Consider the following 13,394-nt stretch of genomic DNA (forward strand, 5'->3'; position numbering starts at 1 on the left):
CTTGTCACTGTCTTGAATTATTAATAACGAGTTGAAAGAAGATCTGGGAAGGGGTTATATAAGTATTTCCATTTTAAATAATACATAGACAAAAGAAAATGTAACAATTACTCATGCTAGGGCAAAATTTTAAGCTGGAAATACAATCTTACGCTGCATTGATTATAGAAACCACTCTTATTAACATAAAATGCGCAAATAGAAACCAGTTTGTTGACATTTTAATAAAGCGAGATGCTATTTTATTTTATACGTGAAAGTTTTTTTGTAAAAAAGTTTTTTTATATCGACATTTTGGTCTACATCAAAGTAAATATTAGCATTGCCATGCAAACAAAATATGTTCTGCAAATTAGGAATTAGTGGAACGAATATCAAATATTGTCTACAACAACAACAGCAGATAGTGACTGTGGCAACAAATATCTCGCCTGCATGTAAATTTACTTGCGGTTTATTTCACCATTAAAACTAATGACTACACGGTACCTTTCCAAAAGCATACTGGCCTGTTCTTCATACAACAAAGCAACGGTAGAAGTCTGCAAAAAGATTTTCTACTAAAGTATGAAACGTTCGAGTTATTCCCTAACATGTGTACGTGTGTAAATTTAGGTGATTAAAATATTTGTTAACTAATTACACTGTACTTAAGAGCCTCGTGATTAATTAACGTATTCTCGATTACACCGGATTCTTCGTCCGTTAAACTTTGGCGCGCTAATGTAACACGTTTTTAGACCATAATGTTTTTGCTCACTTTTGTCGTACGAGTTATAAAGTTTTATAAGCAGCCCGGTTGCTAGACCACATCCTTTTGCCAAATCTCACGCTTCAACATCCTGAACTTTTGCTTTACTATAGTAACCTTTCCAGTTGCATGGACCCGCATTTCAGTGTGCTTTGGAGAAACGCAAAATTCACTATTTTTATAAAAATTAATCAATTGAAGGAACTTTAGGCAATCTAAAACCTGGCCAAAAAATGAGGTTACATAAAAAATGTTTTCATAAAGACAGCAAAATCAAGTGCACACAAAACAAGAGAAAACTGTATGTTGACAAATTTCTACCCTTCCAGTTTAAATTCCATCCTATCTAAACATACCCCGCAATGCATTATTAACGATACCAATAGCAACACAATAATCATAAAAATGAATTCTTCATAAGCAATTACAGCGTACATGATCAACTCAAAGAGTGAATCATAAAAAAGACATAATTCTAATATTTGAGTATTTATTATATTCAAATAACCAAATAAATAAACATCTAAAGAGAAAACAATATTTTGATGCCACTAAAATTGACACGACCTCTAAAAAATGTGGTTATAAAAAGTAAATAAATAAATTATACGAGCATCAAAACACAGCTAAAACTCGTTAGGTCGGGATTATGGCTTTAAAAATTACCCTTTAATTAGGATATATTACGAAGGGTTTTTATTCTTAACAAAACTAATTAATAAAAACATGTTTTCGGTTTTATTAGAATTTCAAAACTTAGTACAAACCTCAAAAGTTGACCCTTTAAAAGCAATAATTTAAAAACGTTGGCAAATAAAAGAAATGTCTTTTCATATGTCAATAGTTTCTTTATATGACGTCACAGTTGCTAGGTGTACAAAAGAAAACGAGATAACCTTTTTTTGTAAAATGCAAAAGCAAGAAAAAGTAGCAAAAGATTTTCTACAAACACTCCCTTGATTTTTTCATGGGTCACCACCTTTTAACTAAGCCCTGTGAGTGTTTACCTGAGTTGAATGCAATACTTATTCTGAGATAACATTTTATTTTGAATGTGTGACATTAAAAAATTTGTTGTCAATTTATGAAGTCCCCCGTCTAATAAGTCACATCTTCAAAAATATTTTCTGACAAATAAGCTCCGGAGTTTAATCGAGTATTTTCGGTGCATCAAGTTTGCTACAAATACCTCTCTTTTCATCTTTTTAGGACATTTTCTTTATATATTCCAGGCTATTTTTGAGACTTTAAGCCTACTTTTAGAATGTTTTGGATAATTATGATTAGATCAAACATAATTACAACAACAATTTTTGAGGAAAAGAATAAGTTTGACATCCCTAAAACAAAGTTTTTAATCACGTGAGTTAATGAGAAAAACAAACGGATTAACAAAAAATTAATTTTAATACAAGAGACATAAGAAATTCAGGTTTGAATAATGTTTTTTTCTTATATTTAAAAAAATCTCCGCAAATTGCAGATTTTTTAGAAGTTGTAGCAACTCGAACATATAGCATATTAAAAAGTCATTATTTTCTTTCATAATAAACATTGCAATATTTCATGCTGAAAAAGATTAACCATAATTGAGGTTGAACTGATGCGATGATTGTACACAATTTTTGTAAAAGTTAATTAAAATTGGTTATTTTGCAGAATCTAACTGAACAAAGTCAATAACAAACAGTCTAGTAAATCTACAAAATTGCATAATATGAATAAGCAAGACATTAATGTTTAAATACTGGTAAAGGGTGTGCTTCAGTATTAAACACATATTTATCAAGAGGAATAACATCAACGTCACTGAAAAGTAAATATAAATACTTCAACGTCTCCCCTAAAAAGAAGCTCTCCATCTTGTCTCTCGCTCCTCCTGGCCTGGGATTTGCACTGTTTCTGACGTCATTCAAACTGACGTAACCGCCGGACGGCACTTTACAATGTTTATTGAAGGCTTGTAAAATTTTCCAGCCGTATTCTTGATATTTCTTGTCTTTGGTAATTTGATACATGATATGTAACGATTCAACAGTCTCTGGTCGAAGCAAGTTATGTGCGTCCAAAGGCTGAAAGCAAATACAACAAAAAAATAGGGCGCGTGCCGAATAAATACGCCCCTTCCAACATCGATTCTTAATGCCTCTAATTTTTGCAATGGGCGTAACTTTTGTCTATGAGATCACAGATGAACAAATGAAAAGTAAAATCAATTAGAGTGGGCGTTACATGACCCAGCCTTTGATGGTGAATGTAGTTGAAGTTGTCGAAACATTTTAAATAAATTTGGAATAAATCTTATAAAAATTCAAAAAAATATTTCTTTTAGTTTTATATCATTTTACTTTCCGTTGTTTTTATTCTTATTTATTTTTTTTTATTTTTTTTTTATTCATTGGCAAAATTAAAATTAAAAAATAATCCAAGCTTTTTTCTAAAAATCAAAGTGTAGATTTATCTTTTGCAACCAAGGTTGAATTTAACCAGCATCCTCTTTAGGCTAACTAACCTTGACATATAGATCGACAGCAGCACCTTCTTCAGTATTAAAATATACTATTTCGGGACTTAAACCTGTCTCCATTCTTGCATACATCTGATAGCAAGTTTCCGTCAATTCTTTGGCAAGCTCCATATGCCAAGCTGGCAGTCCATGATAGTGACCAAGAGCAAGTGTTCCCGGAAGAAAACACACTAAATGGTCCTAAATAGAAATTTGCACCAATAAAAACTACGAATAAAAAAATAGGTATATTACAGTAAAATGACTTATAACGTTATTTCGAATTACTTTGCAATTGTTGTTATAATAAAAATAAAATATTCGTGAAACACTTTACCATTTTGGGACTAAAATTTCTTCCAGCTAGCAGTTCACCAACGAACGTTAATCCAGTCGTTTTTGTTTTTCTCACCAGTAGTTTTTTCATCCCCTCCATTGCTGTTAAATATTCTTTTTTCATTCTGCATTAACAACAACAAAAAACAAAAAAACAAGCATTAAATAAATACCAATTAATTGTCTTTTTAGTACACTGATAGTAAAGACATATCCAGTAGTCGCATTCTTGTATATTTCCGACTTTAGTGTGACTTAAACGGTAAATTTCCCCCCTGCTCAAAATCTTCAGTTAAAGAAATAATTGACCATCTAGTACAATATGCATCAGTGAGGCTAGTGTGCAGTTTTTCATGAGAAGTGGCCTTATTTGCGCTAATATGACAGGCTTTCGACAACACAATACCCTGCAAACATCGCGCGCAAATAGCATCTCCTTGGAACTTCGCTTTTGACAGCTGCTTACATTTCTACGAAAGAATCTCACGTGGTTCAAAGTGAAGTCAATAGTTTGTAAATTGATTTTTAAGGTTGTTTCTGTGAAAACAAAAATTAATATTCTGCTTGAAACTTAGGGATAATATAAAAACAACATAAGGTACTGCTTACACTTCATCAGTCTTGCCAGTTTGGATCCACTGTTTGAGCAAATATTCGTAATAACTATCACCCCGTGCTCCAAACGTAATGTGAGAACCAGGACGGAACTCTCCTGAGTCAGCGTTTATATATATTGGTGCTAAGCCTGCGTTTCTTTGAAGTGAGAATATATGAAGCATAATATTGTCCGCAGCCGACTGATAATAAAAAAAATAAAAAATATAAAAATAATGAACGGTAACAATATTTCCAGACATGTAGAATGGCTTTGAAAAATCTACACTACAACTAGACTTCGACCACACGGGAAGAAGGGGGGGATGAAAGCGACAGTAAAATATCATTATCACACACGGTGTAGTAGCACTGGACAAAAAAATAATAACCTCTTAAAACTTACCTTGTACGCAGGGTTGTTTAAAGCATATGATAAATCTTTGAATTCAAGCTGAATAGTAGTCACTTCCGATAGAGAGCTATCTGGACTCCATGAAGGAGGCTTGCCTACTTTGTCACGTAGCAAGACATCGGAGTAAGGAATCTTCGAACGTGAGTTGAAAGCACCCAACAGTCGCTCACCAAGATCAGCCTGTAGTAAAATTTTAGAAGTCGAGGTTATAGGTAAAATATTTCATAGCATTTCCAGAATATAACAGAAAACCTCAACATGACGAGCTGCAGTCAATAACTTTATAATAGTGAAAAGAACGCATAACTAATCATTCTGATTATAGAAAGATATACTGCAAGCATGAACAAGTGCAAAGGCTTAAAAAAAGAGGTTTCCAAAAAAATTTCCACAATTCCAGAATCACCGGCAACCCGTTAATACTTGGACATTAAAAAAAGCTAGTCCCAAGCAGGACTTTATTGCATATTTCATCTATTGCAAAAAAAGTGCAGTGGAACTATAAACACAAAATGTTCAATTTTAATGTTCCGCAGTTTTTTTAGAATAAAAAGAATAATCACAACACATTTTTAAAAATGACAAACTGCTAAAGAACAAGAAAACGCGAAAATAAATTCCCTAAATTTATGTCAACATAATGCAAAACAAAGTACATTTCACAGAAATTGGGTGCTGAAGATCCTTATTCCTTATTATCAACGTGAACGCATATTGGTCGGCTAAAAATAACACCTTATAATTAAGTAAGAGGTAAATTTTAACAAGAATAAAAGAATTTTTATTGACATTCAGGTCATATAAAAAAATACTTACTCACCTTCTGAAATTATCACACTGTAAAAAACACTGAAAGTGCAGACCGGCTTACCTATGTTAGCGCATGCAGCATAAATATTAACAGAAAATTAAAAACACAAAGTAAAACCAACTTACAGCTTTCTCAAGGAACATCTTATCCGCAGTCATATGATAAATACTCAATAATCCGCCTAATATACGAATTGTAGTTTCAAATAAATTCACTGTAACTGGCTTGGAGAAGGACAACTCGTTCTCTACCCAATCTCTGGCTTCTTTATATTCCTTCTTCATATTCATTAACCACAAGGTGTCTAAAGAATCAACAATGGTCAGCCCAAGCATGAACCATTCATGGTGTGATCTAGCTATTGGTGCAAGTTCATCATGACCCCATGCAAATTTTCTGTACCCCAACCAAGCATGCTTGCATGTCTCTACTACTCCCAACTGTCTTGCAGTCATTGGAATATTCTCAGGGAAACGAGCATAGTCTTTGCTTTTTCCAATCGCACCCTCTCTTTTGTCATTTTTTGCTTCAGCGCTTTTATTATCAACATGATCTAACTTCTTTGGGTCATCTTTTGGTGCAAGTTTACGCATGCCATCTTCTGGTATCCTGACTGCGTTATTTTTTTCAAGATCCTTTACATACAAATCTAATTTCCCAGGTTTATTATTAACATTCTGTCTGTGTTTATCTACGTTATGAGTATCTTCTGTGGAGGACTTGACGAGACCACCCCGAAGTTTAGGTGGGCCACGTTTCAAAGGACGAATTTTTTCGTCTAGTTCTCTATGTATTTTTTCAATATATCTTTTTTTATCTAGTTTTTTATGTCGTGGATTATTTAAAGGGTGAGGGACATGTTCAAACGTTCCATGAATAGATCCTACAGAAACTCTAGTTTTGTGCGCGAATACATAAAACAGTGAGAGTAGTGAGAACATTAACAAAATCCATACGCATTTCTGTTGAGATGTTAAGCCTCTCCACTTCTATAAGCAAAAAAAAAAGATATATACATAAGACCTGACTAAACTATTGCTGTAACGTTCTACAGTTTAAAGGGGCTACGAACCGGTTAAAATGCTCACTTTCCGTATATCCCGCGCACATATTAAAAATCCGGCAAACGCGTTTCGCGCAATGAACAGACCAGCGCACTTTGCTCGCTGGTTCAATATTTTTTTTCGAAAAGTATATTACAAAGAAATATTTCAGCAAGACTCATTCTGGATGAAAACATGATTAAGGCTGGAGAAGATAAAAATTCTAGATATATCTATATGTTCGAGTCTGTAAATTACAGACATGCCGGAAAAATAGCCATTTTTGTTTTTCACCGCCATCAGCTAGACTTTCGTGTAAGTTACTAAAGTCGAAAACCAACAGACGTTCCGTAGCCCCTTTAAGCAGTAAAATCAAAAACACGTTACAGCCAGATTTACTAGAACTACTAGGATAGTTTAATGTGAACTATTTAACCCAACTAGCCAAATGATAGAACTCAGACATGTTCGAACAACAAATTTCCCTGACACTTTTGCAGTTTTTTCATAAAAAGGATACATTTTCGTCTCATCAAAATTTTTTTCCCTCTATTAATATAAATCAAACCTGTAGACTAAACAAGTCAAAAGAAAAAAACCTTCCATGTGTCATAAACAAGGCCATAATCCTGCAAATAATTCTGCTTTGTGAAACTTCTCTGAGTTACAACACTTTTATATGCCTTCCACTCTTTTTCTTGTTTGTGTAAAACATAAGTTTAATAAAACTGTGTGAAATAATGTAGCTGAATAATACTAGTAATACAATTGCTGGCAGGCTGGCCACAAAAACTTCATAGTTTTAGGACATTTTTAGAAATAGAAATCAAATCTTTGGAGAAAGCACATAATATATATAAACACCATTGCTAAAATTTTAGGAGGAAATGACGTTACTGACAAGAAAACCTATTTGGTTGCAACACTCAACCTACAATTTAATGAAACTGGCGACCTATGTTTTCACACCTGCTATAACTCAACTATGTCAACTTTTCAATAAGTAATATGACTCAAAGACATTCTTGAGAAAGGGTTTTTAGACATGAATAATTTTTGCTTTTAAAAAAAATATTAAACAACTTTTATTCCTAAACATTTCAACTTGGTGCAAACAGGAGATCCATGTCACCCTTTGCATACTGGATTGGGATTACTTGGTGCCTTTAAACTTAGAGAGTTGTTTTGCTATACAGAATGTGGACTTTTTATATCTCTGTAAATTGGCTAACATACAAAAGATTAGGAAAAAACAATTGGCTAATTTATGCATTGTAGGCATTTCATGAAAATCAAGAGTAAAATCATGCAAATGTACAAAAATGTTGGCTTTCTTACCAGAGTGGTGATACTAGCAAAAAACAAGTAATAAGCTAGTTTTGAATTTATTATTGCTGTTTTTAAAGGACAGGGGTGAGTTTTTCGGAAAAAAAATAAAATTATTATTAACCAAATAATCCTTTTAACCGTCTCTTTTCGGCTTAAATTAGGTTAAATATTCCGACACCTCCCTTTAATAAAAGCACAATCCAAACTCAGTCTGGAATCTGGTGCAAATTTTACCAAACCTTATGACTTATTAAAAGAATTTGTTTAAATGATTTTGGCACATATATCTTTTGAAAGTAATATTGTGTCAAAAATGGTGTACCGGTGTCTCACAAAATAGCTAAAGTCAGGATGTTTATAATAAAAACTGTCAGTTAAATTTTATTAAGCTGGTGTAACCTATATTTCAATACCCATGCACGTCTGTCTGTCACGCAAAATGGTACCACAAGTAGCGAGATACACGCAATAAGGTTATAAAAAGAACAGGTGAACCCGCTGAATTTTTCCACGGGCCACTGACTAGTAAGGTATGATACCGAGTTGCAAGTCAAATTTTATTGAAGTTACAGTTTGCAATTCTTTTTCTTTTTTAAAATTTTACTACTACAAGACAATATATTAAAGTAGTTAGCTTCTATAGAAAACACAAAATGGACCAGTTCTACTATTTTAGGGATCACACATTAAGGTGTGTCTGCGATGCAATAATTAAGATTTACCCTGACTAAAGACATTAAAGGAAATTTAAGGAATGACAAGTGATGTTCACATGACTCAAAATGTAGGACTTAAGTTATTTACTAAAGCTTTTTTTTTGTTCTAAATAGAAAGTCCACAAGAATTTGCCGTAAAGCTACCATCGTTGGATATTATAGACCACTCGTTCAGCATGTGGAAAAATTTACAGAAATTCACCTGTCAAAAAAACCCACAAAAGTCTATGCGCAGCTACCATCTGTAGACAGACAGACAGACAGACAGACAGACAGACAGACAGACAGACAGACAGACAGACAGACAGACAGACAGACAGACAGACGGACAGAGGTAGTAATTGGGCTAGCATATTAAACACACAGATGACAGGTATAAATAAATATAGAGATAGTGATTATGAGTTAGAGATTATAAAGATAGTAGTCGTCCTAAAAAATTGCTGACATCTTTTATCATTATTTTCAACCAGCAACAAGCTGTGGCTGGAAACCAGGAGTTAAATAATAGTGCAATCAATATCAAGCAATCAATAATATTTTTACAAGTGAATTTAGATTTCCAGTAAACTTAGTAAAACACTAAGTATATAAAGTAATAATAAGGAGTTAAATAATAGTGCAATCAAGTAACATTTTTACAAGTGAATTTAGTTTTCCGGTAAACTTAGTAAAACACTGTAACTATATAAGTAATAATTCGAGCAGCTTCTTTATCATTCCAAATATATCCAAAGTAAAAAAGCAAGTAGTAGAACTCTTTAAGTGCAAAATACATAGTATCAAATCATGGACCACTATAAAAGGGGTTAAAATGGGCGTTCTGGTAAAATTAAAGCATTTCTTTGCATAGTGTTTTGGACTTTTCTTGGAAATTAAATTGACAAAAAAACGGAATGACACATCAAAAGGGAACAACAAGAATTTTAGTGCTGCAAGTAAACAACAGTTCTTTTTGGGGAAATGTTACTTTGTTTGAGTATTGTTATCACATTGTGAGTGTAACATAGCGTTCCTGTCAACTAAACCTTTTTCTGCTGCAAAAAAATTAAAAAATGATTTTTGTGAATCGAAACATCACATGTTTTTAACTTTAGTTTAGAAAGTTGCATCGAAAAATTATAACCCCTGGAACTATCAAATGCTGGCAAAAATAACAACAGTTATAGTTCTCATTGACTCAGCACAAAAACAAACTCAAAATAATATAATTAAACGTCTTACCCGATAAAACGATTTGCTCCTAATACCTTTATCGTTATCATAGTAACGAGACGGATCAATACCAAGCGAAACTATAGAATGGTCCAACTGACCAGACTTCATGATTTACAGGGATATATTTTCCATATTAGTAACAATTTATAATCTTGCTAAAAAAGCAATAATTTGACATATACAGATCATTTAGGCACTAAAAGTTAAAGTTTAAACTGTCACACAAACAAAAAGTTCTTTTATACAAATAAACAAGAAATTGAAAATGTAACAAATACAAATTTTTAAACATTAGACTTCAGGGTTACTATGACAACTTAAGACCAAACACACTATCTTACTTGCATGCTAACTGCGACAGGTTCCAGACTAATATTTCTCTAACCCAGCACATTCAGTTTATTGCATGAAATAAAATAGAGTAAAACTTCAGGTTAAAAACAGGAAGCAGAAAATGATAAACAAGAACAAAGACTTGAAAAAAATTAAAGATGATAGCTAAAAATAATAATAGTTACACTTTTATCTTTCACAAAGGACACATCAAAATTCATAAACATAAAAAGTGCCTCTTGAAAAAGGAATGGCAAATTGTATTTAAATTTGACATTCCAGGTTTACGATGGGATGTAAAATCTCCGATTTATCAACACTAGAAGAAGAAACTGAAAAACTTTTAAAGTTTTTAAGGAGAAATAGAAGGCTTTTGGTCATCATTCTTAACAAAAATGTATTTACTGTATTATTATTTTCGAGGTTATTGAAATGGATTGCTGAAAAGTTAATAATAGTGTAACTCACCCTTAATATGACTAAAATAAAAAACAACAACTGTGTATAAACAAATAATAAAGACAATAGTATGTATATGAAGTAAAATAAAAATCGTTTTTAAAATCCAAGCACATTAGTTTGCATACATCTGATTTCACTTTATATTTACAGGTTAATAAAGACAGGTTAACAATGCTGCCACTGTGTTTGTTGCTACTGTTCTTCACAGGAATGATATGTCTCTAACTATCTAAACGTTTCGATTTTTCAGCAACAACTGAATAACAACCACCTATAAAATAAAAGATTAAGAAGTAACTACAAACTCTTGCAATTATAAAAATCTGGTTTATATTGTCCATGCTTTACTTTATTTCATTCTGGTAAAAAAAAGGCAAGCACTCACCTTCTATCAGTCTTTTTCTAGTTACCAACGTCACACTTTCTTCACATGTGCATTTTGACGCATTTGGTTCAAACCAAAATAATTTAAATGAAACACACATCATAACTTTATTCGGTGCAACTCTCCTCACCAGGTGGGTTTTAACATTGGTGGAAATGTCAAGACCAATAGATTCTGAAACTAATACTTCAGCGTCTTCTTGTGGAGTTTTACTTTTACAGAAACAATAACAATGCACAAAAATTTTGTTACATTGGGTTAATGGTATGTCAAAGTTATCATATTTCTCCTTGAATACATCAAGAAAAGTAGGAGCTAAAGCAGGCAGGTTCATTACAATATGCTTTGTTACATTGTGACTTATAGAACAAAGTTCCTTGCATATAACCTGATTTAAAAATTCCCGACCATCCATATTAAAACATTTAACATTCTCACTGACTTTATTTAGTTCAGCATTGTGCACCAGTGCTTTATAAGAAAATTTATTTAAATCGTTAGCATAAACCACACATTTCTTTTTAGCTGCTGGAACAGCAAATGGTCCAACCCCTGCAAAAACATCGAAAACAACATCGTTTGGATTTAGTATTTCCACAATTCTTTGATGTTCGGTTTGTAGCCGAGAGTTCCAATAGACTGTAGAGTAATCAAACTTAAATACACAACCATGTTCCTGCACTGTTGCATACATATCGTCTTCACCAGCAAGTAGCTCCATTTTAAAAAATCTAAAAGTTTCTTCGATAGAATTAGTTTTATTGACAACTGTTTTGATATTGGGATTCTTATCTAACAACAACGTACCTGCAAATAAACAAAACATTGATATAAAACTATAGATTATCCTAAAACTTTTTTTGTGTTTTAACTAGTTCTTCACGCTTGTCACACATTAACTATTTAAACATTTTCCCAACTTTATAATCCCTCTACAAAAGCAACACAAGAACAACTTGCTCAATTATTAATCAACACCTACTATTTAAATAAGAAGACAGACCTCGCAACTTTTAAATTGTAAAGCATCGGGATGTTTACACTCTTACACATCCTGCAATCTATTACTACTTTATTTTTTGCCAAGATGTTCTTTTTGCGTAGCATTTTTTTATTTTATATTTTGTTATCTGTAGGGTGTTTTAATAAAGACTACCAACCCAACAACTATTTTTAAGTGCACACAAATCAAGGCACACAAAAATTAGTGTGTACAAAGTATAATTTCTTGAACTATTCCTTAGTTAAGATAACCAAAATGTTGTAATAACTTAATTTAACTATTATTAACTTAATTATTTAATTATTTAAAGGCAAAATATAAAACTGAATACTGATAAATGCTAAAAAACAGATGTCCTCCTTTTGCAAATTTGTGGGGAATACATACCAATCAGATGCTTAAAATCCAGCAAGTTTTCTTTAAGGTTAACATGTGCAATATGTCCAACAGTTTCAAAAGAACTAACCAACTCCTCTGTGTTTTTAGGCAAAACCTTTTTCAGGATCTCTTCCAAATTAAAATCTTTATAAGTCAACTCAATTTCATGCGTTGTAAACAATGCTCCTTCTTTATCTAAAATAGTTTTCTGACTTGTTGTAAACTCATCCAAGGATGTGATGTCAGGCCGCAGTAAAATTATTTTGCTTTTTTCAACACTATCACCGTCATCCCGAATTCTTTTGAAATTTGATCTGTTTATTAATTGATGACGAAACATAGATGAAATTTTCCCACAAGAGATCGGTCTGCATATTATACATGGAAAAACAGCACTAACAGTGAACATATCACGATTAAGTTCTTTCATATTTCGAACACCTTCTGGTAAGAGAGAAGTAAAATTAGTCACAGGATCTTTATTTTTCTGTTTCTTTTTCTCCTCCTTTATATTTAAAATCTCCTTTTTATTCTGATCCATACTGTTAAATCTACATAGATAAAACATGAATAAAATGAAGTCAACAGGAGATATAGGTGTCAACATCTGCTTAGGAAATAGGGTGAAATAGAGAGTTTCAACACCTATGGATAAACTTTTTTTCTGGCTTTTAAAGTTATATTTCTCACGCTGTGTTAAAAAGTTGACGAACAAATTTATTGTTGACTGATCAGCATAATACAACTTATGGCAAACTTCACATGAAATTATTTACTCCATGCTCATAAAGTTCTGGTAGTAAGTGGAATGCTCATTTTGAGCATTCTGGCTACTACTAAAACCACTATAAGATTTTGTTTTTGCTGATGTGATCATCTATTACAGGAAAAAGTTTGTTTAATAAAAGTTTAATTCATGGTTAACTCAAATAACACATGGTTAACTCAAATTATTTGTACACAAACAAGAGAAAGCATATAAATTCTTTACATATCAATGGCAAAAGTTCAAGCCAACCACAGTATTTCAGGAAGAGCTAACATGGTTTAAAGACCAATCTACATTACATACATTATCTGTCTGTTCCTTGTGCAAAATTGAGCCTGGGCCACG

General features: G+C 32.4%; 2 protein-coding genes across 2 annotated transcripts; both read right to left on the reverse strand.

Annotated features, from left to right (window-relative positions):
- Positions 1 to 1,224: 1,224 nt before the first annotated feature.
- On the reverse strand, positions 1,225 to 10,309 carry LOC130662458 (endoplasmic reticulum mannosyl-oligosaccharide 1,2-alpha-mannosidase-like). Its single transcript, XM_057461335.1, has 7 exons — positions 9,726 to 10,309; positions 5,539 to 6,402; positions 4,594 to 4,782; positions 4,203 to 4,390; positions 3,595 to 3,718; positions 3,264 to 3,458; positions 1,225 to 2,823 (listed from the first exon to the last, which is right to left on the reverse strand). Exons 1-7 carry the CDS (start codon positions 9,825 to 9,827, stop codon positions 2,485 to 2,487), a joined length of 2,001 nt encoding a protein of 666 aa, XP_057317318.1. The 5' UTR covers positions 9,828 to 10,309; the 3' UTR covers positions 1,225 to 2,484.
- A 246-nt stretch (positions 10,310 to 10,555) lies between these two features.
- LOC130662460 (tRNA (guanine(37)-N1)-methyltransferase-like) lies at positions 10,556 to 13,031 on the reverse strand. Its single transcript, XM_057461338.1, has 3 exons — positions 12,290 to 13,031; positions 10,900 to 11,706; positions 10,556 to 10,785 (listed from the first exon to the last, which is right to left on the reverse strand). The coding sequence occupies exons 1-3, from the start codon at positions 12,885 to 12,887 to the stop codon at positions 10,736 to 10,738; spliced, it is 1,455 nt and encodes a 484-aa protein (XP_057317321.1). The 5' UTR covers positions 12,888 to 13,031; the 3' UTR covers positions 10,556 to 10,735.
- Positions 13,032 to 13,394: the final 363 nt, after the last annotated feature.

This window comes from Hydractinia symbiolongicarpus, chromosome 10 (assembly GCF_029227915.1).
Source record: "Hydractinia symbiolongicarpus strain clone_291-10 chromosome 10, HSymV2.1, whole genome shotgun sequence".
In the NCBI taxonomy this organism is placed as follows: domain Eukaryota; kingdom Metazoa; phylum Cnidaria; class Hydrozoa; order Anthoathecata; family Hydractiniidae; genus Hydractinia; species Hydractinia symbiolongicarpus.